Below are 26,705 nucleotides of genomic sequence, written 5' to 3'. Positions count from 1 at the left end.
CGATTATTTTCCTGTTGCTTCAGAAACATCAGCCTGTATGTAGTATATGTGAGATGGTTTTGTGTCTTTTCCTTTTAGGGAGTTATATACAGATCAAACATATAAAATAAATTTGGACATTTGTAAAATTTGACTATAGGGTCAGTTGGCATATAACATAATTCTTAAGGAGTTCTGTTAATTTGGACCAATTAATTCCTTATCAACTGCTTCTGCCTGTTTTATGAATTGGTTATTTACTTCTGTTTTGGCCAGATTTTTCCTTCTTAACCCAAAACCCAGATATATTTGGGACTTTAGGGAATCACAGAATCACAGAATCATCTAGGTTGGAAAAGACTTTAAAGATCATCCAGTCCAACCATTAGATCATCCAGTCCAACAATGGAAGAATATAGCTCTTGGGGGTTTTATGTTAATTTGTTGGGGTTTTTTAAAAGTTGGCTTGTCAAACAGACTTGTTACTTTCTATGATATATAGTAAAGAAAGTTGAACAGAAGCCTTCTCCAGCAATGTTAACAAAACAGTTGTAGGCAGTCGTGGAGTTGTGCTTCATTTACTTCTGATCTGGCGATACTGACACATTGTGAGGAAGTTAATCAGCCTTTAAATACTTCGTAAGGATGAGAGTTAAGAAGGCCTGACTTGCCTTGGAAGTTTATCTTCAGATTGACTGACTTAGGTATTTTAGGAGATTTAGGCTTTTACTGAAGATTTTCCAATGACTAAGCACAGAGAAGGATTTCTCTTTTATCTGTGTAGGTACTTTTATGTCCAGTAAGGGATGAATTCACACTTCCGTCTTCCTGAGTGGAGACCTTGATGCTGTTTATCTCTTATTTACCCTGCTACCAGTTTTCTTGAAGTATAGGAGAACATAATATTCTCTCTCTCAAATTTGGGCAAGGAATGAAAAACTATTGGATTCAGAGATAAAAATATACCACATGTGTGACCAATTATACTCTTCCATAAGAAACCAAACCAAAAAAACCCCAAATCACAACAACCGTCTAGTAATTTTAGATGAAGAAAACACTGATGGTGAACTAATGCAAATCTGTGTCCTGAAGACTGTGAAAAATGTGAATTTGGGTTGTTTCAGAGGAATACTAACTGATATGTAATGACAGTGAGTTCAGTATTTGGATGCCATGGTTGTTTATTCCAGCAGAGAGATCCAGATGTTCAGAGACTATAGCAGAACCTGGGAGTCTCACCATGACTTACATTGTCCCTATGCTAATTTTGTGTTGTGCATGTTCTTGAACTTAAGCCTGTCTGGGTCATTGCTAGGGTAAAAATCAATTTTCAACTTATTCTATGTACTTAAGTGTAACCATGGGTGTGTTTAATGTTCTTAAACTGCATTTCTGTGGAGTATCTCTGAATGTTAGGCATGTCTTACTCGGCTTCAACTCACATTACATTACTTGGATCAACAGTACTATCTGCAAGAAAGCTTCTTCACTCACTTCTGGCCTTGATAAGCATAAACTAGTGGTAATTCATTATCTGCACACAAATGTACCCCAAAATACTTCCATTTTGGAGCTGATACATCATCACAGATAGAGAAGTTCACATGAGTTTTACGTGTCCTGGAAAGATGTACTCACATAGTGATTTCTGTTTACCCCAGAGTCTCTTTTATACATCAATATTGTATAAAAGGATAGAGCCAAGAATCAGATGCTCCTTCCCATATGCTCATACTATTCATTGTATTCACAGAAATGCTGGAATTTGGGTGTCATTTCTTTCCATACCACCTGTTCTTCATTCAGGTCTGCTCTGCCACATTTCATTGTCCTGTTTTGTGTTTGATTCAATGATTCTTGGCTGTTCTTGCATCTTGCTGACATGATGTCTGCCCTGCATGTCTGTCTTTGGGGGATGTTCCCCTTGAGGGAGCAGAACCTTAACATTTGTTCTGGACAGCACGCCCCGGATTCTGCTGCAGTGATGACTTCATACACACGCTGTTCAGAATAACCATAAGAAATGACTGTCTTCTGTTTGGATCTGCCTGGAGATAAAACCAAAAGGAGGGGAGTCAAAATGGAGCTGTTCAAATCTAATCTCTGTCCTTTTATCTCCTCATCCATAGCAACACAATGTGATAGGATTCAAATTTGCAATTCTTGTTTTATTCTATCACTTCCTATAAATATCTGTATCCAATTATGGTTTCTCTCTGTTATAGTCAGTATATATAGTCTGCATAGTCACTAAGAGAGAGACAGAAGTGCAAATGAAGTAATGATCCTATGATTAGATGGTGTGTTAAATGTGTAATTGACATACAGGGCACTTAAGTATTAATCTATGTAGTACCAGAAAGAGTTTTTCTATGGCTACACTTGTCGCAATAACTTAAAGACAGAAAGTCTGCTTAAGGCCAACATTGGCACACATGGAGTATGTGGCAGTCTTCTGAGATAGCTTTCTGTGTGTGCAAAGTGGAAGGGAGAAATGACTTTTCATTGCCAGTACACTCAAAGTTGAACAGGCTTGGATTTTAAAGCAGCCTAGAGGAGTTAGAAAACCATTTCTCACTTTCTTTTAGTGGGTCTTGGGTATCTAACTGCTTTAGGCTGCTTTATAATCCTCAGTCACAGCATAAATATACTTGCACCTGGCTATGTTTCTTCTGCTAATTTAACAAATTATAGCAGAAGGAGAAAACCCCAAACAAATGTACTGTCTAGATAATATCAGCTGCACCAAACTGCCCAAACTGCGCAGCAACAGGCCAATTCGGAACATTACGTGCTCTGAAGGGACGGGCAAAAATCATTCCTTTCAATGGACAGTTGCTTTCAGCATTCAAAATGAGTGACATGCTTTTGGATTGTGCAGCTGCCTCTATGGTCCTGGAGGAGGTGTGTCATCATCTCCTCTCATGATGTAGTCTGAGATGAAACTGTCTTATCTAGTGGAGAAGGCATGACCATAACACTGAAGTGTGGGGAGGGGAAAGACAGTCCTCTCAGATCTCTTTGAGAACAGGATTTGCACTCAGACTGGTAACTTCAGAGAAGCAAAATACAAATCTAAGAAGTTAATTTGATGCATAAAGCCTTGATCAGAAGTTTTTGTGCTATTCATTTGGTATGTTAAGGAGACTAGCAAAGTTAAGTGCTTGGGTTCCTGCTTTTGTCTTGGGTGCAGGGGAGTGAGGAATCCTTGGGTGAATCTCCTCTGTTGTAGACAGTCCAAATGCAACAATACCCCAAAGAGAGTCAGCATCTGAGAAACTTTCTTGGGAGACAGAGAAAAGGAAGGAGAGAAATATAAGGGGCATACTTTGTTTACTGTTTTTGGTTTTAAAGGAATCTGTAGACACTTTGGGATATTGTGGAGACCAGGAGGAGGAATTCATGCGTAACTCCTTGTGTATCCTGTGTGCTTTGTACAACTTTCAGTTTGAGACTAACAAGTGTGACTTGGATGTCTTCTGAGGAATATCATAGCAAGTTCTCCTACTCCTGAGTAATAATAATTATGATTCTTACACTCCCGTGACCTTTCCTTTTCTTTGTATCTGTTACATAAAGCAAGAATGCTCCTAATACTTTTTCACTCCGCTTCAGCCCCCCTAATCCAGTTCTTATGAACAAAAAGTCCTTTGCTTTTTAAAGCAAATCCTCAATTCATTGATAGAATGTTAATTATTTAGCCAATTGTGTCACCAAGATACACCATGAGTGCTCAGTTTTGAGCTTCTTGCCCCCTCCTCTCAGACTCTTCCTTGCCCCAAGGCTTCTCAGTAAAATTCAGCTGTATAAATACCTTGCTGAAAATAGCATGGCTCATTTGACTGTCACCTCCACTCAGCAAAGAACACCCTTAACCTTGCTGTTTATGGTCCTGAGGCTTATCCTAAAATACGTTTTCCTGAACAAAACATTTAGGTCACATACATGAAATTGTCCAGTCCAATAGGCCTATTAGAGTAGGAAAAATCTGCAAAGCCTAGTTTGGGGAAGAGTTTTGTTTGTTTGTTTTCAGTTTTTCTCTGCTTTGCAGGAATGTATTTGAAGATTAAGTCTAGTTGAATTGAAGAAAACTGCCCAAATAATAAACAGATTTGGTTAATCAGTACTGTGTGGATCTAAGATCGTATAGATGGTCTCTGTTAAGCTCTATACTCTCCAGACAGTAGAAAAGGAGAGTGAAAAACTTACTTTACATGGCTTTCCAAACTGCTTTAGAGAGCAGTAAGAATATGGGTAGTACAATAAACATGACATCTGTGGAATAGTTAGCAATAGTTTGTAGTCATTCTTTAAATGTTACAGCTGGGATTTATATGTGTGCAGAGAGGAGGCAAGGAAACTCATTTCCTTGTAATATTTGTTGTTACCTTCCATGCAAAAGAAAACAGATTAACCAACCACCTTAAAGAGAGAAATCACATTCCTACTTATTTGGATATTACTGAAAATTCTGCACGGTATGTTTGGTTTTGGAGAAAAATTTGCACTGTGTGTGCACAGTTCAGCAAATGCAAAAGGTTGATTCTTGTGCTCAGAGGGCCTTTAAAATAAGTGAGCTAACATTTGCTCACCTGAAAAGAATAGCTGGCTAAAGGGGAATTTGAAAATATTTGTTTCTCTGAGAAAAGCATCATAAAATTAGCATGAAATAAACCTGTCTTACACTTATTATCTGTAGTTCAATTATTTAATTCAAATCTGGTGTTTTTGCTATTAGTGTACCATAAAGAAAAATATGCTAGAATGGTATAGCAGAACAACAGGGTTTTGGTGAGATTGCTTTTCAGACCATTGCTTCATTCTCTTAGTTTGCAGAAGTCTTGCTTTAATTAAACAATTTATGAATAAACAGATGCTCTTCTGCAAGGACTTATCAAAAGATGTAATCTTATGCACTTTGATATAGAACCAACTCCTACAGAAGAATAATTTGGGAAGATAACTTCTTTCATACTACTTTTGCAGGAGAATCACCAATAAAGCTATCATTTTAGAGCCTGGAAATGCTGATAACTCCTGAACCAGAATTAGATTTCTTAGCAGCAATCAGAATTGCAGTATCTTCGAAAGCAAAACATTGGCAACTGCCAAACAAAACCTACAATAAGAAAAATGGTGATATTTTCACAAAGTGCTCTAACAATCATCATTACCATCATTCTCAGAGACCACCTCTTACAGAAAAAGTATCTTCATTGTAACACTGTCAGCAATTTCATTGGTCAGATAACAAGATAGTTAGGTTGTGGAGACTGAACTGCCCTCTTGAATAGTCCCATACAGGTCTGGTCTTCAGAAGGAAATGCAATTATGCTTAACAATTGTAATAAATAACACAACTGTGACCTGAACCCATGTTTCTTCCTACAACAACTATTCACATGAAACATCAGGTTGGGCAGTCATGCATAAATTCTGACTCAAGTCATTTCCTTTCAGCCATCAGGCCTCCTGCTGAACATGATTCATCCCTGCTATCTGCACTCATCAGCATGTGTAACTCACCTGCTGTTGGGATTAGGGTGTTATTTATACTCTGTACTATGGCAACAAATAAAAAAAAAACCCAAACATTTTAGGTTGGGGTTTTGCATGTATTAGGTGATATGCAGACATAAGATAAAGAAGCTAATCTTTTTCCTAAATGAATTTGCAGTTTAAATGCCAGACAGGGCAGTAGATAAGGCAGGAAAGAGAAGAATCACAACAAGAAAGTGTCACATACAGCTTTTTAGTGCTTTCATAAAGATAAATAGAGACCTTTAGTTTCCAGGACTGTCCATCTGTCTTTTGCCACTGTATGCATTGATATGTAATAGATTTTTTTTTTTTTAAATTCATGGTTTCATATTTGTACCTCTGGATTGTACTTCAGGGCTTTGATTACTGTGCAGACTCACCAATGAATACATGTCCTTTTTTCTCTCTTTTTCAGGGGGAACAGCTTCCAGACAAAAGGGCTTTTTGGGATGCATTCGATCTCTGCATTTAAATGGACAGAAACTTGACCTTGAAGAGAGAGCTAAAACGACACCTGGTGTTAAACCTGGATGTCCAGGACATTGCAGCAGTTATGGTAACCTGTGCCATAATGGAGGAAAATGTGTGGAGAAGTATAATGGTTACTCCTGTGATTGTACGAACTCAGCCTACGAAGGACCCTTCTGCAAGGAAGGTAGGCAGGAGCTTTGATCCTAAGTCCTTATCAGTGTCTGATATACAGCACAGTTTCACCCATGAAAGCTTGGTGTCCCCCATGTTACAAGAAGATGTTCTAATATCAGCTGTCCCCTCAGCATTACTGTTTATCGTAAGCAGTCTATAACACCTCCTTTTGTTGACTTCATTGATGGCCTCAGAACTTAAAATGGTGTTGGTTGTACTGTTAATCAACTATATCCCACTATGATTCCTGTATTCGATTGCGTACAACTTGACCCAGACATTAACAACTAGGGCTGAAATTTTTCATAACAGTTGTCTGCCCATGTCTGAATGTTCAGTTTGCGTTAGTTTGCTTGTTTTTAAACCTCATCCAGCTTTGTCCACCTAAATAAAATCTTGAGAGCTTTTATTTACAGAGTTTTGGAGCAATGGTATGACAAAAAGATGTACTCTTTTCATGTTTTTTCCCATTCCTGTGACAACCCATCTAAACATCAAGAGTTTTTAAAAATAAGTGTGAAGCATTCAGGAGAAAACTGATTTGTATGGTGAATGTGTCCTCACTGAACCTTTCTGGTGGCTCATAGGAGATGTTGCCAACATCAGAAAAAGGAGCAGGGCAAATAAAGAACATGATAGCATGCTCTTTGGCAGAGGAGGGCACTAACAAAACTCCCGCTCAATAACATCAAGGTGTAGTGTGAGTGTTTTAATTTCCACGGCTGCTTCTCACCTCACAAATGCGACAGGTTTACTAAGTGGGCCTGTGCCTCCCATTAGAAAAAACTGCCATTATCACATCTGTGTATTTCATGTCCAGACTATGCTGTGTTTATTGAAAACACAAACATGAGTTTTCAGGATCTGATCATGCACAGGTAGATGTTTCTCTTCTTTTGGAGCTATGAAAGACAACCTCCCTTACTGTCTGTCTTTGGGTCAATGTGTTCTTTAATAATGACTTTGTTTAAAAAGAAGGCTAGAAAGGACAAATATATTGTCTTTACTGTGGGGGAAAGACAGAGAATACTGCCTTACATGTCAGCTGTCAGAAGATGGTGAACCAAGCGTTTATTTGGCTAACAGACGTTTTGGCCTGTTCCATTCTGTGGAGCTCTGATTCCAGCACTAAAATAGCTGAATTTAGAGACCTGTCTCAATAAACTGTCCTTCTCTGTGCCAGACAACAGACTGTAAGGAAAGACACACTGCTCATCCAAATTAAGGAATGGTGATGTCAGCTGGGTCTGGGGCATTTTGCAGTGTTCTGCTTCTGAGGTAGTCAGCTCATGTCCCTGCCTGTCTGGGAGATCTGTAAATGCAGTATCTGAAATTATACCCTTGGTTTATATATGCTTTCAGAGGTTTCTGCAGTATTTGAAGCCGGCACTTCCATTACCTATATTTTCCAAGAACCTTATCCTGTCACAAAAAATGCAAGCACCTCAAGCTCTGCCATTTATGCGGATGCTGTCATGTCCAAGGAAAATATTGCATTTAGCTTTCTCACAGCACATACTCCAAGCCTTCTGCTGTACATCAACACCTACTTTCATGAATACCTGGCTGTGATTCTCTCCAAGAATGGTAAGTACTCTTGATTTGCTACCGAAGGGAGACCAGTGTAACTGTGTTTTTTGTGAGAATAGTATAGAATTCTGCACTGATTTAAGTTCATTTCTGTGTCTGCAACTTTATCAACTTCATGGTATTCAGTTCATGCAAATGGCCATCACTCTTGTTTATGTCCCTTTATTTGGCATTCAGTGCTACACATGCCTATTCAGTCTTTGAATAATCATGTTGTTGGGGCTTAAAATGTGCTTTGAGTTTCATTTGGCAAGACTGTACAATAGCAATTCCTTGCTATTTATTCCACACTGAGATCCATTAGGCCTCCAAGATATGGGAATGAGAAATACCATGAATGTACAAGAACACTTGGTACAGCAATATATTATCATTTTATCTTTTGCATTCTGTTTTGGCACATGTATTGCTCTTCACTGGGTTCTTTCAATGGAATATGGCCAGTACGTCTGAATACTAAAGCCAGAAAATGTCAAAGTTTTCTAGGTTCATAGACCAAAATATGAGGTGTAAATCTATTTTCTATTAAAAGGTAGATGGTGTGGGGACTTTTTGAAAACATGCAAAGATTTTAGGGTCATAGGCCGTATGTCTTCTCAGTAGAATCTGGCTCCGGAATCTTTGCAGTGCTTTCAGAAAACTCACTCCAGACAAACAGCATCCTAGACAAATGGGGATGTTTGAATTATTCAAGAGTATTCAGGCACTGGAGCTCTGGAAGTGATGAGTAAGCATATTGATGAGTCACTAGCCTGTGGCAGAACAATAGAAAGTTAATGCTACGTGGTTGAATATGTACATTTGACCGAATGACCCAGACCACTCTGAAGCCTTGCGAATTCCAAAACAGCTAAGCTTTCAAGTACTGTCAAATGAAACTATGAGGAAAAAAAAATGTTTTAGTCTTTATATGGGCTTTGCAGTAGTTTATCTCCTGGTTATGTCATGTGGCTAGCATTCAGGCTGGCATGGGATGAGTATCCAAATCCCTGGGAGGGGCGGCTGGCACAGTATCAGCCTAGACCCATATTCACCAAGTGAAGTCAATGAAGGGTGGTGGGACTACTGAGGAAACCCTGTCTCCTCTCCTGTCCAGTCCCAGATATCCATCTCTGATTTGCTCTCAGAGGCAAGTGTTTCTGATTTTCAGATATATGAATATTCTGGGGTGTAGCTCCAGAGTGGCAGAGGTTATCCCCTGCTGAGGTTGAAACCTTGGAATCTGCTTCTCAGTTACACTCAGGTCTCTTGATGCCACTCAGGCAATCGGAAATAGCCCTAAAGTGAGTGAAAATGTAATATCCATTTAAATCACATTTACTGCTGCCAGAGTAGTGTAAAATGACCTTAGAAACATGAGTCAATTGACTTTTATTGATGAAATACAACTGTAAGCAAGCTATAATTGTGAAGTTCTGGAAGGGGGGACTCTAACGGTGGTTGGCCAAGGGGTTGGGATCAGGACACTGGGATCTTGTGGCAGCTCAGCAGGAGCAGAGATAAGCTTTGCATTTTGGCAGCTGCACCATCTGCAGATCTCTGCTTTGGTTCAGAGACAGAGACTCTCAGTACTTCTGCAAATTAGGTGGAGCAGCTCTCAGCACACTCAGATCATTTAAACAATGGTATTTTTCTCAGATCTGTACCTCTATATACTCAGTTGTAAAAAGAAGGTAACAGTAGTTTAGAGGGTTGGTGAGATGTCAGCCTCCAAAACTCTGGACTATAAAATGTAGCACTATACACAAGGAATTATTAAGATAACTTGCTGACCTTGGTTAACTCCTGAAAGTCTCTTTCAGGGTTACTCTGTGCACGCTTCTGTGTAATTCTTTCAAGACAGTCATTTCAGTCATGTATATTCTTTGCCTTTTGTCCCAAATGTAATAATTTTTTAAATCTCATATCCTCTTATTTTTCAGTCTTGTTGGAATTGAAATTATTCCAATGAAAATAATGTTCAGATATGTTACTCTTTCTTCCTCCAAGAGGTATATGCTTGCCATAAAGTTACTGGACTATGAATAGCAATGTCCTTTGTAGCATTAAAAGTGAGTGCAATTCCTTCTGTCTTACTGGCTCATTTTCAAGGAATCTTGGTGAGTCTGAGAGTGTATAGTAGGACCTAAGCAGGTCCCTGCTGGATAACTGATTGGTTAAATAAAGGTTAGGCTCCTGGTGAAATGGGAATGGGCATTCTACACTTAAGAGTTGAGCATAATATTCTTTGCCATAATCCCAAGACCCTTTCCACTTGTTAAGAAACTCGACTGGAACATCTGTGTATATTTCAATACTTCACCTTTTTAAAGTATTTTCAAGCTGCTGCTTTTGTATCCTGTTATTCCTCTTTTCTATTATGCACAAAATAACTAGGCAAATTATTAGTTAATAAAAGTGACAATGAGAATAATGTTTCTGGTAATTCAGAATATTTAACATAAAAGAAGTGAAAGTGTCTGCAAGGCTTATTCATAGAGTATATTAAAATGGGCTTAAATGAAAGTGAACTTGTATAGGCATCTATGGTCTAATCCAGTCAGGTGTGAAATGTTTCCTGTAAAATCAATTGGTTTCAGTAAAATTAATAAATAATCACATTTAACCCCAACACACTTTGCACTGTCAGTCTGTAAAAAAGGTCATATCATTAGAAGATACAGTACATATTGACTAAGACACTAGAATTGTTGTAGTAAAATGATTCATTTATAGTCACCCAACAGGCCAGTGTCAGGTCTGGGAAAGGAAATAAAATCTCCTCATGCCCACTCATGGCTTCACCCACACAGATCAATGCTTCCCACACAGAAAGACCTTCCAGTGCTTGGAGCCTTAGAGTCCAGGTGGTTCATGAAGGAGGTAAAATTAGTGCCCACCAGCTAATATTTCTAGAAACAGTTCCCAACCAGAGAACTTATCTGTATCACAAGGTTGTTCTTACTTCTGATCAACTGACTGATGTCCTAGCAGCTTATGGGTAAGTTTTGTTTTTAAAGAGGATTTAGGGATTCTTTCTGCCATTAATTAATATTTATGATTCTAAATCATGCACGTGCCTTTGAAAATTGTGTGCAATAACTGTGCATTGTCCGCTCCTCCTCAATCTTACATATTGTACCCATGGATTTTTAAATTACACATATATATAGATGTGTATGTATTGTATATAGATGGGCATGTATACATGTATATAGAAGGGTGTGTATATGCGTACATATGTAAAGCTGACATAGTCCCATTGATCTCACAACCAAAAGATTAGCAGTACTGTAATAATTGGCAGTGTATTTTTAATATCAGTGCTGTAGAAATTTCAAATTATAGTGCCCATTGCTAAGCTACAGAAAATGGGTAAACATCTCTAATTAGCCTTTTCACTGTGTCAGTCCACAGAAGTTATTCACATCATGGGAAGCTGCTGCCAAGAAAAAAATAGTTTTTTCTTTCCCAGGCTAAATTTTCACTGTATGTTTTCGCATTTACATGATTTCACCAAGTTACCAGTACCTTAGTATTATTATCTTTTCCTTGATCCCTAAAGACAATAATTGATGGGAGAGAAAAATATTAATAAAGAAACTGTTAGTGCTTCTCCCTTCTTCCTTCCCCCCTGAAAGTAATCAAATGTGATATGAATATGATGAAGTATATTGTCTAGAAAACATTTTCCCAAGTCTTTGATTCTCAGTGTTGTTGGCTTTCTCCATGGAAACAGTATGATTCCTAATCTAGAAAAACAGCAGATAGCCAGCATCAAAGAAAAGACATAGAATCTCAGACTATCCTAGAGTGATTGAAAATTTATCTGTATTTATTATCTGATCTCAAAAGAAACTAAACAATTTGAGTCCTTTTTTTTTATTATTTGTTTCTATCCAGTACCTATTGCCATCACAGTGAGCTCTGTTCTCAGTTTCTTTTGGAAAGCAAGACTCTGAAATTGCATGGGAGAGATTAAAGACAAGGAAAAAGGCACAGTTAAAACAAAAGTACAAATGAAAACAGCTTGAGTAATTCTTCTGTTAGGTCTCTGATACTCAGAATACAGTAGCAGGACCTAGATCAACTCCACTGCCCTGTCCTATAAGGTTTTGAAATCAGATGATATTTGAAGTAAATAGGAAAAGAAACCAAAACCTGTAATAGAGGTGAGCTGAATTAACACTCTGCAAAAAAGAAACAGATGTCATCAGTGAGAAGCTACTGATTTTTTTTCTTTCTAATAAACTAGAAAACTACCGTAATCTCCTCCTGTCTCTAAGTCAGAAGCAGCCTTTCTGTTGAAGGCATGTAAATTCTCCTTATTGTTTTTGCCTTGCAAGTCTGTTGAGCTTCATCTCCAACAACTTTTCTCAAGCAAAAACAAAGCTTTTGTCATTCAGTGGTAAAGAAAGGCAAAAAATCTGGTTCAGTCTTTGAGGCAAAGAAACTTTTGATTCTGTTTAAGCTGTGCACTCTAGAGTTCAGTGGGGTAAAGTTAAAATAATTAGGGAAAACTGGACTTACTGAAACACTGAGGGGTGGGTATTGGGGGTGACTTTGATGGTTCTTTTGCTTTACCACCTTGCAAGTTTTAGTTTTGGGATGTGGGTACCACAGGACATAACTAACTGCTGCAGAAAGATCCTCTAGGCTATGTTATTGCTAGTGCATTTGTCTTTTGAGAACACCTTCTGGCTTACAGACTTTCAACACCCATTGAACAACCTGCACAATTTATGTTTCTGAAGTGGAAAATGGTGCCAAGGTTCAGGTATAGTTATTTTTAACAGAATAGGAGCAGGAAAGTGAGTCGTGTTGGGAAGTGTGGGAGACAGCTTTGTTGAGGAGACTGGTTTTCAAGCAACTGTCTGTGAGTGACTGAGAATTGTTCCCAGTCTAACTCTGGTTCACAGCCATTAAGTGATTTTATATGGCAGATATGACTATTTATCTTCTAAAAATAATTTCAAGCAATTGTTGTAGTTGGCCCTAGAATCTTATGTTATTTACCGAGTGAGTGACCAGTGAGAGTTTGATTTGGAATGGTGAATGTAAAAGAAATTTTTCCTAGTTGCCTGTAAATGGGAGGCTGGCTGTGGCACCATGAGTAGAAAGGGTTAGGGTGGCAGGAGATCTCCTCTGGTTAGAAACATCTCTGGTCCCTTGGATGATTCCCTGGTGTAAGCATACTTCACAGAAAATAGGAATGCTGATTAGTTTTCAGTTCAAATCCAGCACTAAAAAGTCTTTGAGGGAAGAGGTACACTTGGCTCCCAAAACCAATTTTTTTTGTTTGTTTTAGCATATGGCACTCTAAATCTTTAAGAGTGCAAAACTAACTTGAAAGGAGAAGCAGCCACAACATTCAGCCAAGGACTCTGGCAGATTTCTTTATCTGCTTTCCATGAGGGGAGAACTGAAGATCTGTCTCATTAGCTGGATTCATGGGCATGTTTGTACTCATGAAGAGTGTTTTGCCAAACTGAAGGGTCAAGAGTTGGTTCTGGAGACCCACAAGGGAAAAACAAGGCAACTGTAACTGGATTACATTGAGCAGGAAAGGCTGAGGATGCAGTTAATAATTGATCTCTTCTCTGCATATATACAGACTGACTTTGAACTTACTGGTATCTGGCATAAAATCCCAGACCACTGGCTGCAGATAATCAGCTAGGAAGAAAACATACATTCCCATTTGCTTGGAGGAGGTGTTTATCTCCTAGAGGACTTAAGTTCCTAGCTCATTTTTATTGTTGGCTTTGTGTGGAGCTGTCCTGAAAGGGGTGGGGAGGAAGGACAGAGGGTCACAAGCTCCTGTGTTTAAACAAATGCTGCAGATAGATACATGCTCTTCAATAATTCTGAAATGAGGGTCTCTTCAGAACCCAATATACCAAAACCTTTAAACCTGAGGATTGATAGTAGTCCTTTCTCAGTTATTCTTAAATTGTGAATTATCTGTGTTGTGGATGTAGAGAGATTTGTAGTGAGAGCTGTAGTCCAGCAGAACTGCTGCCTCAAGTGCTGCCTAGGAGCAGTGTAACTGTTTCCACACAACATAGAGCCCAAGATAATAATACTTGGAAGAGCCAGCCTGGATCCAAGCAAACCTTATTCTCTATCTTCCTTGTAATATCCCTATCAGCATGTTATTTTTTCCCATAATGTATCAGTTATGCTGGCTGGATAATGAAAAGGTGACTTCGTCCTTCTTGCCTGATGAAATTGGGTGTTTATGGCTTAGTTTTTGTGAGCGAGACTGGCCTTCGGGAATCCCAGGTCAAGACCAGGAGAAAAGTCTGAAGCAAGGAAAATGTACACTTGGTGGAAGAGGATCAGATCAGGGAGTTAACCAAACTGGGCGTACCTAAATCCATGGGCCCTGGTAGGATGCACCCATGAGTGCTGAGAGAGCTGGCAGATGTCATTGTAAGGCCACTCAAGGGGCAATGGGCACAAACAGTAAACACATGAAATTTCTTCTGAACATCAGGAAACTCTTTTACTGTGAGGGTGACTGAGCACTGCTGCATCTTGCCTAGAGAATTGTGAAGTCTCCATCCTTGGAGTTATTCAAAAGCCATCTGAACATGGCCCTGGGCAACTGGCTGAGTCTCCCTGCTTGAGCAGGGGGGAGGTGGGTTAGGGTGTTGGACAACATGACCTGCAGAGGTCCCTTCCAACCTCAACCATTCTATGAATCGGTGAAAGATTGCAGAAGTATGCATTTGAAGGTAAAGTAGTGAAAGTATATGTGTATAAGCATGTATTTTCCTACAGAAGTCATCACAATGTTACCTTTATATGGTTCTTGTACCAGGATTGTTACTAAGTAAATGTTTCATCCTTCCTCTGATTTTCTCCATTAGATGACTTAAGAACACAAGTCAGTTCTTTGTATGCCAGTGGTTGTGGCTCGTTATGAAACTCAAATAGCTCCCTTGAGAGTTTGCTATAATCAGGAGAAGGTTACTGATTAAAGGATCCAGCTTATCCAGTCACAGAGGCTGGCATAACCTCTGAAATAGGCAGTGCTTAGATGGACTTACTGGTCAGAGGAGCAGAACATTTCCCAGAGATTAGTGACCAGCCAGGCAGTGTCTAGAGAGCTCAACACAAACAAGGATCATTAACCTCAGAAAGCCATTAATCCACAAAGTACTGTGCTGTCTTTATTATGAGTTAAGAATGAAAAGGAGGTTTGAGAAGAGGCATATGATTATTTTTCTCTAGTTTTATTTAAAATATTATTGCTCACTCTCCGGCTCCACAGACATCATGTAATGATCAAATTGATTGTTTCTTTTTTTTTTTCTTTCAGACTATCTTTTTCCATGTTGTCATTGCTGAACATTATGGTGATTTGTTAGGTCAGCGTGAAACAAGTCCTTGCTCGAACAGTTATCTGTACTGCGAAAACTGAAACAGGAATGGTTGAAAGATATTAGGGAAAGAATGGAAACTGTGAGCCAGGATCTCTGTGAGGGGAGGTTGGTATGAATTCCTCAGGGTATCACAACAGAGGATCTCAGTCTTTTTTGCCTGCAAGCTGTTTGCACAGAGTTAGTGATGATGTACAATTTGCAAAGCCAGGTTTAACTTCTGGAAAAAAAATTCATAGTATGATACTTTTTATTTCATTCACTGGGTAAAGAATAAAAGCTCTTTCTGCCAGCCTGGCTGCTATGCTAGTCTTAAATAAAAAGTATAGTGTGAGATGAAAGCCTGGGAAGATTCTTCTACGTACAAAGGTGAGTAAACCGTAGGGCCTACTGAATGTCTGACCGTGAGAATACTAATGGCATCCAGTGTGTGTTTAAAGACAGAGAGATCTGAGCATCAGATCCAATAGTATCATACAGCTAGTTTCTGTTAATGAAGCATCTTAAAGTGACTTTTAACATTCCAAAGAATGCGTAGAAAAGGTGTAGGTTAAAATTTGCCAGAAAAAATTTCGCCATCAGAAAAGAGGTAATTTCAGGGAGACTTAACTGCGTCTGATGCCCTCAGCTCTTCCCTTCCTCTTTACATTCAGTCACCATCAGGAAAAAAAGATAATTAATGTAGCATTGCTTTGTAAAAGAAACAGCAACCAGTTCCTTCACCAAAAAGAAATATCTAGGAATGGAGAGATAATGATAATGACTAATAGTATTTTTTTAAATTGCTGCTCATCCAGAGGTTTCATGTCATTTTCCAAAGGATGTTAACATTCATCCGTTTCACCAACAGATAAACTGACACAAAGAAGGAAGACAATTTGTCAGCAGTCATCAAGCTGTTAGATCCCAAATTGTGGCAGTGCTCTGTCCATTGCCTCCAGGGTACATAAATACACCACTGTGTATGCTTACCCATAAGCTGAACTGGAGAGACAGTGTTTAGCATTATCCCACATCCATGGGTTAGCCCTGTTCCAATTTTAGGCCCAGCCACATCAGCAAGGACATAGACTGTTTTGTTTAGACGAGTGTTCCCCTTAAAATCACTGGAATAAGCTCTGTGTTTAAACCACTCAGTACATGCATGATGAGCTCTATGACTGTGGTCCTCTGGGTCATCTTTTAGACTTGCAATATTTTCTAGCTTTGGAGCAAGAAACATCTGCCAGTTCCTTTTTAATTGCTGGTCAGCCTGTGTTAAGCCAACTGGCGGCTGGTGGGAATGAGGTCTATGAAGGTTAAACACATTTGTCAGTCACGTAAGGGAACTAGCTACATTTGTTGATGTTTAAGTGACATTCTCAATCTGGCTCCAGCTGCCTTAGCAGGATTGCAAAGTGAACTGAGATCGTGGGCCTCCAGACAGGCTCCTTTAAGGACTTCTGTTGGTGTGTTTTTTCCTAAGTTGAAGAAATGCAACATGAAAGTGGTGGGTTTTTTAAATATAGGGTGGCCTGAATATGATCCTTAAGTCCTGAATGTCTCAAGCATTGAGTGGGAGGCATTCAAATAAGCACCTATTTTTTTCACTACCATGAGAGATTACAAAAAATTGGGGGAGTGGGGTTTTTTTTAAACCTATGAAACAGTTTCATCTAAGCAAATACAATAGCTGAGTAATCATATCAGCAAACATGTTCAACAGTTTTGCCTCTGTTTTCTCCATGCAAAACAAATAGGAAGAGTCACCTCCTAAAATTGTGCAAGTACTTTCTTAGTTAGATGCCACTGGATGCTGAAGAGATGGGCCCTGTTCTTTCGAATCACCAGCAGCACTTCCACTGAAGAGTACATTTACTGCGTAAATATCCCTGGGGAGAAGCTGCTAATTAAGGAGCAGGCTTCTTAGCCAGCTGCTCCTAACCAATAAAACTGTGGTTCATTTTTAAATATCTAGGCTATGAAGAGGGACACTGTCATGCTGAAGCTGTGCAAGTTGCCAGAGAGGTATTTTGCAGTAGAGATGACTGAAAACTATCATGCGCTGTTCTGTGATCAGGAATGAACAAACATTTCCACTTTATGAGCTTTGAATGGCTTTCTGTGCTAAATACATTAATTATTTATTTTTTTATCATTAGCCTCACTAATGTATTCCACCCTTTGATTAATTGGTGCCTTCCTTAATTATTTTCTCTTTTAGCTATAGCTCAGGTGAGTGCTGAGGGTGGATGCGGTGGTATAGTTAACATTTTACAGTCTGATGAGGGTGACTGCCAGTTTGAGACAGCTGTAAGAGGTTCTGTTGGTCCTAAACTCCTTTGTTTCTGGGTGCCTCTGAGGCAATGAGACATGCAGGGGAGTCCAAGGCCCTTTTCCTAATGCAGTGTTTCGTTATTTCATACATACATGTTTCTCCCAAATCAGAGTTGTAAGCTGCCCTCATTTAAATGATTTTTCCTGATGCTACGTGATGTTGATAAAGTTGTACGTTTTACGTGTGCCATCCACATGTGCTCCCTGAACTAACCTCAACTTCTCCAAGTGGTGTAAGATGTCTTGCCAGCTGCTTCAGCCAGTTTAAGTCATTAAAAAGTGCTACTGAAATTGGCAGAGATGTTGGGTTCAATCTGGACTCATTTAAAACCAGTTTCTGTAAATGAAGGTCCTGCAAAGAAGTCTCAGACTCAAAGGGCATGTCATTCCCTTCTTTGCTGTTTGGTTCTTCAAGACTAAATGACACAAGACCTGTGGTCCTGGTGACATGTGTGACAAGAACCTTGCTTATGATTGATGGATTTATAGACCAAAATCCTGGTATCCATTTTTTTGTTTTCTGCAGAACTGCTTCAACCTTTTTTGCCAAATAACTAGCACTGGGTGAGATCTTTCAAGCCAGAAAGTCTTTTCATGAGCTAGAACACTCTCTGTAACATTTTTCCATGTTCCCTTTCCCAGCTGATTATTTAAAAATTAATATTTTATTTTAAACACAAGCTTTGGCAGTCCAGAATGAATGTAAAGTTAGTGGGCATAGGCCACAAAGCCACCAGATGTTTCTGACATTCCACTCAGGCACTGCTGTAGACACAGGCAAAAAAAAGACAAGTGTCCTGTTGACACGTTCAATCAGTAAACGTTTTGGACACAGAATATGTAACATCATGACCAAGGTATTTCTTCACACTGTGCAGTTTGGGAATATTTTTTTCTTCTTCGGGCTGAACACTTTGAAATCTTTAACCAGTTTAATGTCCTTGTTACCAATAGTCTTAAGAGCTGCTACTACATCTTTCTTGTCCTCAGCAAAAAGATAGAAACAGCTTGAAGGCACCATGCTATTCCTGTAGCTGCCTGGAGGTTGGTTATGCTGACACTGATCATTACTGTACTGCTAGCAAGTACTAACCCTGGCCTCTATCACAACTGAAGTGTCCTGGGAGTGTTTTGTTTCAGAAAAGTCATCCCCAACCTAGTCACCAGCATGGGATGGCATAAATAAAGGATGCCCTTTGATCTCTATATCTCAGAACTTCCTGCTGCACACAGGGACCCTCAGGACCCCTGTTAAAATAGCTCTGTAGCTGTTTGATATCAGCAGATAGATGTCATTCAGCCCTACAGTCATGGATTACACTATTGAAGATTACAGACTGAAGGCCACAGTGATATGTAGCAAGCCAGTTTTGGTACTGGTAGTGGTCTCATCACAGTAGCATGGCAGCCCGCATGGACTCATTTCCTCCAAAAGTGGCAAAAAGAGGCCATGCTGCACTCTGTAACACTGTGGTTAAACTATGCCTGCTCCCTTTTTCAGCTACTCTGGAGCTAGCACAGCATATCTTCATGCTGATCTGCAGTCTGCAGAATTTGAAGCTGAAAGGGATGACTATGATCAAGCGTGAATCTCCTCTTACTTAACACTGCTGGGGTAATATGCCCACTAAAATTTTCCAGCCCAAGGCCAAAAACATGACACCTCTCTCTTTCCTTCTGTCCCTCATTTACGGACTTAATAGAAATTGCCTCCAGCAATTGCACATGCATCAGAGAAGGAAGAAAACACAACAGGCAATGCATTGCTTGAGCATTATGGCACTCCAGGTGTGCATGCTCAGACACGGGGAGCTGAAAAGAGGATGACAGGCATGACTGCAACAAGACTGCCAGAAATTACACTGCTCATGATTAGTGTGAATCCCTATTGTGAGGCAAAAATGATGCAAAATAGAGAGAGAATAGAGAATAGGGAGAATAGAGCTGGCTTATGTACAGATTTTTATTTGCAGTTAGTGACACTGGGCTGTTGTGATGGAGAAAGTCAGTGGACCAGATAATCAAAATTCAAAGGACAAAAAAAAATTCTTAATAATAATCCTAATTAATAATACCTTTATTTTGCCTGTCAAGTAGCAAAGTGGCAGTGTAATCTTCCAGACAAATTATTCTGTACTATGATAACGAAAGAAGTTTTGGTACTGAATGCAAGCCAAAATCAGCTCTTGGCTACACTGGTGTAAATTCCAGAACACCTTTGGAGAGATGAGCCCATGTACTTCTGGTTTATATTAATGCAAATTTGACCCCAGGCAAAATGCCAACTTGAATTCAATGATTTTGGAGAGCAGCCATCCAAAAAAAGTTGCCATTGGAATTCAAAGCAATTTGATAAAGTAAGATACTATTCGCTGATGTCTCTAAATGATTTAAGGTAAAATTATACTACTATAGAAAGTAAGATCTGTTCTCAACAGATGTCAAGAACCTCCTCCATTGTGTCCCAACAAATGGAACAGATGGTTTCTGGTTTAAAATCAGTGCTTCTCTGATGAAGTCAGTGGCTAAATCCCTGTTTGCAGCAGCCGAGAGCCTCAATAGATTGCGTATCTTGCTGACTCTCTTTGAACACAAATGTGCTAGTTGCTATGTTGATCACCTGGATATAGTAGTACCATTTATATTTTATATACTACTGTGTTCATAGCATTCAAAAAGAGCAGAGAAGTTTTTCACATTTGCAAACTAAGCAATTAGTACAAGGTCACAGACCAAATCTGGGCCCTGTTCCAGTTTTCACATTGCACCCCTTTCAAAGGCTCCAGGTAAGAGGTGGCCTATAAAGTACTTCTGCTGGGACATGATTTCTAGTTTCGACCAATCTGTTACACTATTACATCTTTGTTTCATTTTATTCTGTGTGGTCATCTCAGTTGTGGTATGCAGGGTCAGGCAAGCTTTCCAATTTTTATCAACTCTCCCACTGCTCTAACAATCAAGTCTGAAGAAGGTACCTTAAATTCCTTTCCCTTGGGCTTCTTTTCTCATGTCTTTCTAGAGTAAAGTGATTGTAAGATGTTTACACTGTTATTCCCTGATGATGTATCTTTAATTCAGTACCAGAAAATGGGATTGTGATTTAAATTTGGACCTTTAAGGGTGACAATAATGGTGATAGAGAGTAACTCACTCACAGTCCTGGCTATGCAATGAGGGGATAGGAGCTTTGCAATATGATTTGGGGCAGCTGAATCAGGACCTATAATATCACACTGAACAATTTAGCAGTTGTTACTGAACTTGGTCTCTTCACAAGTTCCCCTCTAACATGCATGACTATGTGTGAGAAAGTAAATGCCTTTTATCTCCTTTTTTTAATTTTCACTTTAAAAACTCACCCCTGTCAATCAGCTAAAAAGCCCTCATCGTAGTAGTTCATTCTCATTTTTCCTCTTGTTTTTGGAAGCTTTGTTTCTATCCTCCAAAGCTCAGAGAGAGGCAGTACTCATCTGGGACATACTGAATATTACAAAAAGTGCAGCTCTTAGGAGCCCGAGGAGCCAAACACCCTGGTGAGGGAAAAGGAGGAGGGATGATCTTAACTGTATTCTGGGTCTGATCTGGAAGGACTACCAAGTTCACTGTGAGTTGTGTAGAGGTGGCAAAATTCCCCCTCTGCAGGAAATTTATACATTGTTTTAAGCTCTTGATAAAGTGGTTTTACAGCAGCTTGTAGGACAACAGAGTTGACCTTATTGAGGGAGGACTTGGAAGGCTGAAGGGAGCAGGTGCATCCATACTATGTAGTGAAGGAGAACTGCCCCATGTCCTCTCTCACTAACTCTAGACCTGCAAGCAGCTTGCAGCATTAATATGGCTGAATATAGGAGCCAAGCAGGGCTGCTCATTCATCTCATTAAACAGACAGACTGCTTCTGGGATCAGAGGTCCCTCTGAATAACATTGCGGTGCACCACGCATAGGCAGCAGCTCATGCAGGTGTGCTGTGGGCTTCTCTCACATAGTGCTGCATCACGATGCGTACACAGGCGTTGCCTCTGCAAACACTGAAACCAATCCTAGAGCTAAAACAGTGTGAACACATCCTTCAATGACAGTCAGTCAGTTGGTCCCTATCAGTCAGCATAGGTAACATTTGCCTGTAGCTTTCTGCAGAATCTAGTGATACTTGGAATAGTTTGAACTTGTGCTAACAGAAGGGCTGAAATGGAAGGAGATGGGAGTTTTTTTAATGATGGTTTTGAGAACAGCAAATAAATGAAGGACCCTTTGCTCAGGGTTGTGGTGCTGTCAGCATTCATTTTCTCCTTGGAGACAGTAACAAAATAGCCCCAGAAGAGCTTTTTAACTCTATGGTACCACTGTTGTTCCATGTATTTAGGTTGATGATGCATAAAAAAGAGCTCCAAAAGTTCAGAGAATTTTTTTCTCCCTGCTACTCAATTCCCAGAAAAGTAAACTCGAAAGGATTTTATCAGAATAGGTTCTTTTCATTTTAAATTATATATATCTGTGTGTATATATATTTTCCCTGTAGTCATTTGTGGGTGAATTAAAATTCATATTGGATTCCTTGTTTTCTTGTGCATTTTGATTTGTTATGGTACTGTTATTTATCAGAAGTCACAATGCTTTTTTCGATATAAAGACTGAAAGAGATGTTTGGCATTCATTTTTATATGAATTATATTTATTTCTTCAAATACGTTAGAACACCAAAGTAAAAATATTTTTTCTGTATAAACATTTACAATATATCTTTTCTTGTATTGCATATAAATTATAATGAGTCTGGGCCTTTAAATGTTTAAAATTAAGTTATAATTCTCACAGTTGTCACTGTCTTCTGCATTGTCTGTTACATCCTGATGAAAAGGAATAGTAAAATCCACCAATATCAGTTTAATAGAATAGTGCAAGACCTGCATGCCCTCTGGTGGAAGCGATCCTTAACAGACTAATGTAGATCAGTTTTTATGGCAGTGCTAAATGTGTGACCTGCAGACAGACACACTCTCCTTTGATATGCTGAGTTGCTCCATTAAGCTGTGTTTCTCCAGAAGCAGAGTTTGTTAGCTAGTGGGAAGGAAAATTCTTCAGTGCATTATTTTTTTCACACTTTTCATTACAATTTGAACTCTGATTTCTCTTCAACCTCCTTCTTGACTTTTTAACCTTCTTACTCCACTGTAATAAAAAGAAAATGAGCTATATGTTTTGTAAAGGTATTGAACAGTATCTCATTATTGGCACAGGTTTTATACATAGAATTTTGCTCTGCTTTTAAGGAAGTTTACAGGTCCGATACAAGCTGAGTAAGGATGGGCTCCTCATTTTCACCATTGACTCTGGAAATTTTGCCAACCGAGAGCTGCACCATGTGAAGATTAACAGAGAAGGCAGAGAGCTCGTCATTCAGGTATGCCATGGCTTATGTTGAGTGTTAAATAATACCTCATGCCACAAGCAGACCCACTGATTTCAGTGCCTGATCACCAGCAGGAGGCAAAGGTTTCACATTGATCTGGTACAACCAAAGCTAGTCCAGCAGCAGAACAGCCCTGTAGGTTAGACCAAAACTTCATCTAGACCCTGCTTCAAAGAGTGCCCAACTATGGTGTTTTCTTCCTTCCCTTGTCTCTGACAGTCTGTGAATTAGGAAACAACTTTGGCCAGAAGTTTATCTGGACCATTGGAGTGGTTCTGGAACTTCGGGATGTCTGTGTGACCTGTAGTCCCAGAGAAAGTACTCAGTATGGATCATTAAAAAGCTGCCAAAAGGAGAAAAACAGCTGAGGAATGGGCACCTGGGAATGTAATTTCATTTAGGGTATGTGCCCCAAGGCAGAATGTGACCCCAGCTGCCTTATCCTCTGACAGTAAAGGAAAAACTGAGGGAAGGCAGGGTGCAGCCATGATCTGCATGACAATGCCCTGTCCCTTTGCTAGAAGCAAGCCATGCTGAATGTAACAATCTCATGAGAGACGAGAACCCTCCTCTGCCTTGTTTCCCTGCATCGCCTGTTTTTCCAAGGCAGGGAAAAGAGGACCATCTTACTGCTCCTTCTGGTTTTCTTCCTTCTGAGGCTGATTATAGCGGTTCATATTACAAAACAAATTGGCTAGATCTGGGCAGCAGTCATTTAACAGGGAAAGGTGGCAGTCTGCAGAGAAGCCGTGTGTTAAGGAATAGGAGACAAAAACACAGGGAGCACCACAGTTTTTCTTTTGTCTACAGTTTCCATGTCTGGGTGGTAAAATAACAACACGGCATGCAACTAGGGTAGGTAGGCCTGACTATCTAGGAAAAAGGCTTATGCTAAAAGCCAGGCTTTTCCTCAAGTATCAGTCTTCTATTATCTGCTGCAGTGTGGTTTTCTTTTATGCAGAAGTAATTCTTCACAATATATTTCTAGAGAGGCCTCCTTTGAGTGTATTCTGAAGTGACTAGACATGGATTTTGGGAAGCAGGGGGATTTCAGTGTCAAACATTTTAAGCTTTTCTGCAGAGGAAGTTTCTTTAAAGCCCTTTATTATGACTATTGTGGTGTACCTTTCAGCTTCTCATGCTAAAATCAAAGCACATTCACTTTGCTATCTTTAGAAACTGAATCACGCTTGGGGGCAGAATTAACTGATTTGCAGCTGAGAGCATTCCCAGAAGTTTGCAGTACAGAGAGATCTCAGGGTGTCTACATGCTGTTATAATGAACTAATTTTATTGACCTCTTCCAGGTTGATCAAGTTCTCAAACTCAAACATAACTTTTCTGAGATTGATTTTAAGGCCATCAAATCACTCACCCTGGGCAAGGTCACAGGTAGGTTCTACTAAAAATATTCCTGATTCATCAGTTGTTATAGTGCTGGAGTTAACCTGTGCTGAATGTTGGGTTTTTAAGAGGATTGAGGTTCTGTTTGTCTGGTTTAGCTGTAAGAGTTGGCCTGAGCATTCCAGTACTCCTATTTGTATATCTCATCAATGCAAAAATTTGGCAACTTTCCTTGATTGCACTGATAGCAATATTAACTTCTCCCATTGCTCCCTCCAGTAAAGTGATTCATACTGCTTGTGTGGCTGCACAGGCTGGCATCTTAGCCTAATGATATCATTTTGCTGACTACAGCTTGCTCCTCTCAAGCCATCTCTGTTTCCTAATGATAAGAACAACAGCATTGTGAGCCTTCATCCTCTCTACCATTTTTTCACTGCAAGGAATATTTATATTACATATAGCACTGAGGCCACAATTCTGGATCTTCGTGATCTTTACCCCTCCACACTAACAAAGCCATTACAAGACCAGGAAAACTGCCTGAAATTTGGAAAGTAGAACTCTATTTTGTTGTCAAGTATGTTATATTACTTTATATAAAAGTCTTATTCATTTCCAGTAGGATTCTAAATGCTTCCTTGGTTATAGACATTTTATTCCTTTGTTAGAATTGGACCTCCATATCAAGCCTGACATCTGTTTCACTATTACAATTTTATATGTTTTATTAATAGCACCTAAGGCCTGCAGGACTGGTAGCTAGACAGAACCTGTAGACTTCCTCTAGTGTCTACTTGTGCAATACAATTGTGTATAATGAGATTAGTGCATTCTGCATCATGTTTTACTAAGTAGATTAAGAGCAGGGGCTGATTTTCCCCTTAATTATATTTAATGTTTGTTCAAAATGCAGCAATCTTCGAAGCCTTTGTGGACAGATTTGACACTTTCCAGCCCAGGTCAGAGCTAAGCTAAAAATCTCATTTTGTCAACTGTCAGCTGTAGTGCTGAAAACCTAAAAGAACATTGCTTATCATGACATCTACATAAAGCTCCACCTATAGATACCAAACCAATAAACTAAGTCTTTTCTAACCAGCAAGATGGAACACAAAGACCTTCAAAGATGTAGCCAGCAAGCTGACAAGGTACAGCTCAGCATCATGGAGGGAAACTAGATTTAGTCACAAGAATATGATTAATTCCAAGTGCAAGGTTGTTGCAAAGCCAAAAGGTCCAGAGTTCTGGCATTCAATTCCATTGAACACCACAGACTTGTCTCCAGACAGCCTTTAATGGATATATCCTTCTGTTATATCTCTCCTGCCCCAAAGTTTACTGGGATTTTGTTTTAGTCATAGTAATAATAATAGCAATAGTTAATAATCTGTAATGACACTAGAGCCATAAACTTGGTCATCTATATGGTGGGAGACCTTATTGCTGTACCAGGAATCACACAATACATCCCAGCAAGTCACTTTAATTCCAGTCTAATCCTAATTCTAGTTTCTTCCTTGTCACCTCACAGAATCACAAATCCCCCTGAGTCTTCTCCTCTCTAGGATGAACAGTCCCAGCTCTATCAAGCCTCTCCTCATATGAAAGATGCTCCAGTCCTTTAATAATTCTTGCAGCTCTTCACTGGACTCACTCCAGAAAGTTCATGTCTTTCTTCCACTGGGGAGCTCAGAACTGGACCCAGCACTACAGTAGTGTTACACTCATGCAGAGTATGGGGGAAGGATCACATTCTGTCTGCTGGCAATGCTTTTCCCAAGGCAACCCTGGATGTCATTGATTGCATTTGTTGCAAGGGCACATTTCTGGCTCATGGTCAGCTTCTTGTCCAGCAGGACCCCCATGTCTTTCTCTGCAAAGCTGGTCAGTGCCAACCAGTGTTGGTGGATGGAATTATTCCTAACCCAAGTACAGATCTTTGCATTTCCTTTGTTGAACTTTATGAGGTTCCTGTTTTCCCATTTCTCCAGCTTGCCAGTGTCCCTCTGAATGGTGGCACAACCATCTCGTCTACCAACTGCTCTTCCCAGTTTTGTATCATCTCCAAACTTACTCAGGTTGCACACTGTCCCATCCCATGCTGGCAAAAAAAAAAAAAAAAGGAAAAAAAAAAAAATCCTCACTGCTACGAAGTCAAGAGTATTGCCTTGTATCAAGAGGAGAGCTGGACCTTGTCATTTTAGGAATGTAGAACTTACATAAATATGTACATTCATCATTTGTACTATTATATGGATAAAATATTGACTATAGCTCCTTTTAATAATGGATCACCAGAAGGTGAGTATGGGTGACCTAAACCAATATCCTCCAAGTTCTTCTTTGTCATTGTTCATCCCCTCAGCAAAGCATAAACTTCCAGAGGCATGTGATACTTCAAAGTAGACCTAGACTTCCTGTAGTGTTTGTTTTGGATGTCACTGGGATTTAGGTACCTGAAGGCATTCATTAGGAACATTTAAGTGTCCACTAAAATAGAACCTTAT

The 26,705-nt window shown here is 39.5% G+C and overlaps 1 protein-coding gene across 1 annotated transcript in view; it reads left to right on the top strand.

Moving 5' to 3' along the window:
- The window catches only part of CNTNAP5 (contactin associated protein family member 5), a 294,672-nt gene that overhangs the window by 251,862 nt on the left and 16,105 nt on the right, over nucleotides 1-26,705 (top strand). Inside the window, exons 18-21 of the mRNA XM_074873542.1 lie at nucleotides 5,939-6,178; nucleotides 7,531-7,755; nucleotides 22,712-22,842; nucleotides 24,159-24,243. Coding sequence (XP_074729643.1) covers nucleotides 5,939-6,178; nucleotides 7,531-7,755; nucleotides 22,712-22,842; nucleotides 24,159-24,243 — 681 coding nt within the window. The remainder of the gene's footprint in view (nucleotides 1-5,938; nucleotides 6,179-7,530; nucleotides 7,756-22,711; nucleotides 22,843-24,158; nucleotides 24,244-26,705) is intronic.

The sequence above is a fragment of the Strix uralensis genome, chromosome 6, assembly GCF_047716275.1.
Source record: "Strix uralensis isolate ZFMK-TIS-50842 chromosome 6, bStrUra1, whole genome shotgun sequence".
In the NCBI taxonomy this organism is placed as follows: Eukaryota; Metazoa; Chordata; class Aves; order Strigiformes; family Strigidae; genus Strix; species Strix uralensis.
The sequence above is the reverse complement of the archived record's forward strand: the minus strand, read 5'-3'. Positions and strand labels throughout refer to the sequence as shown.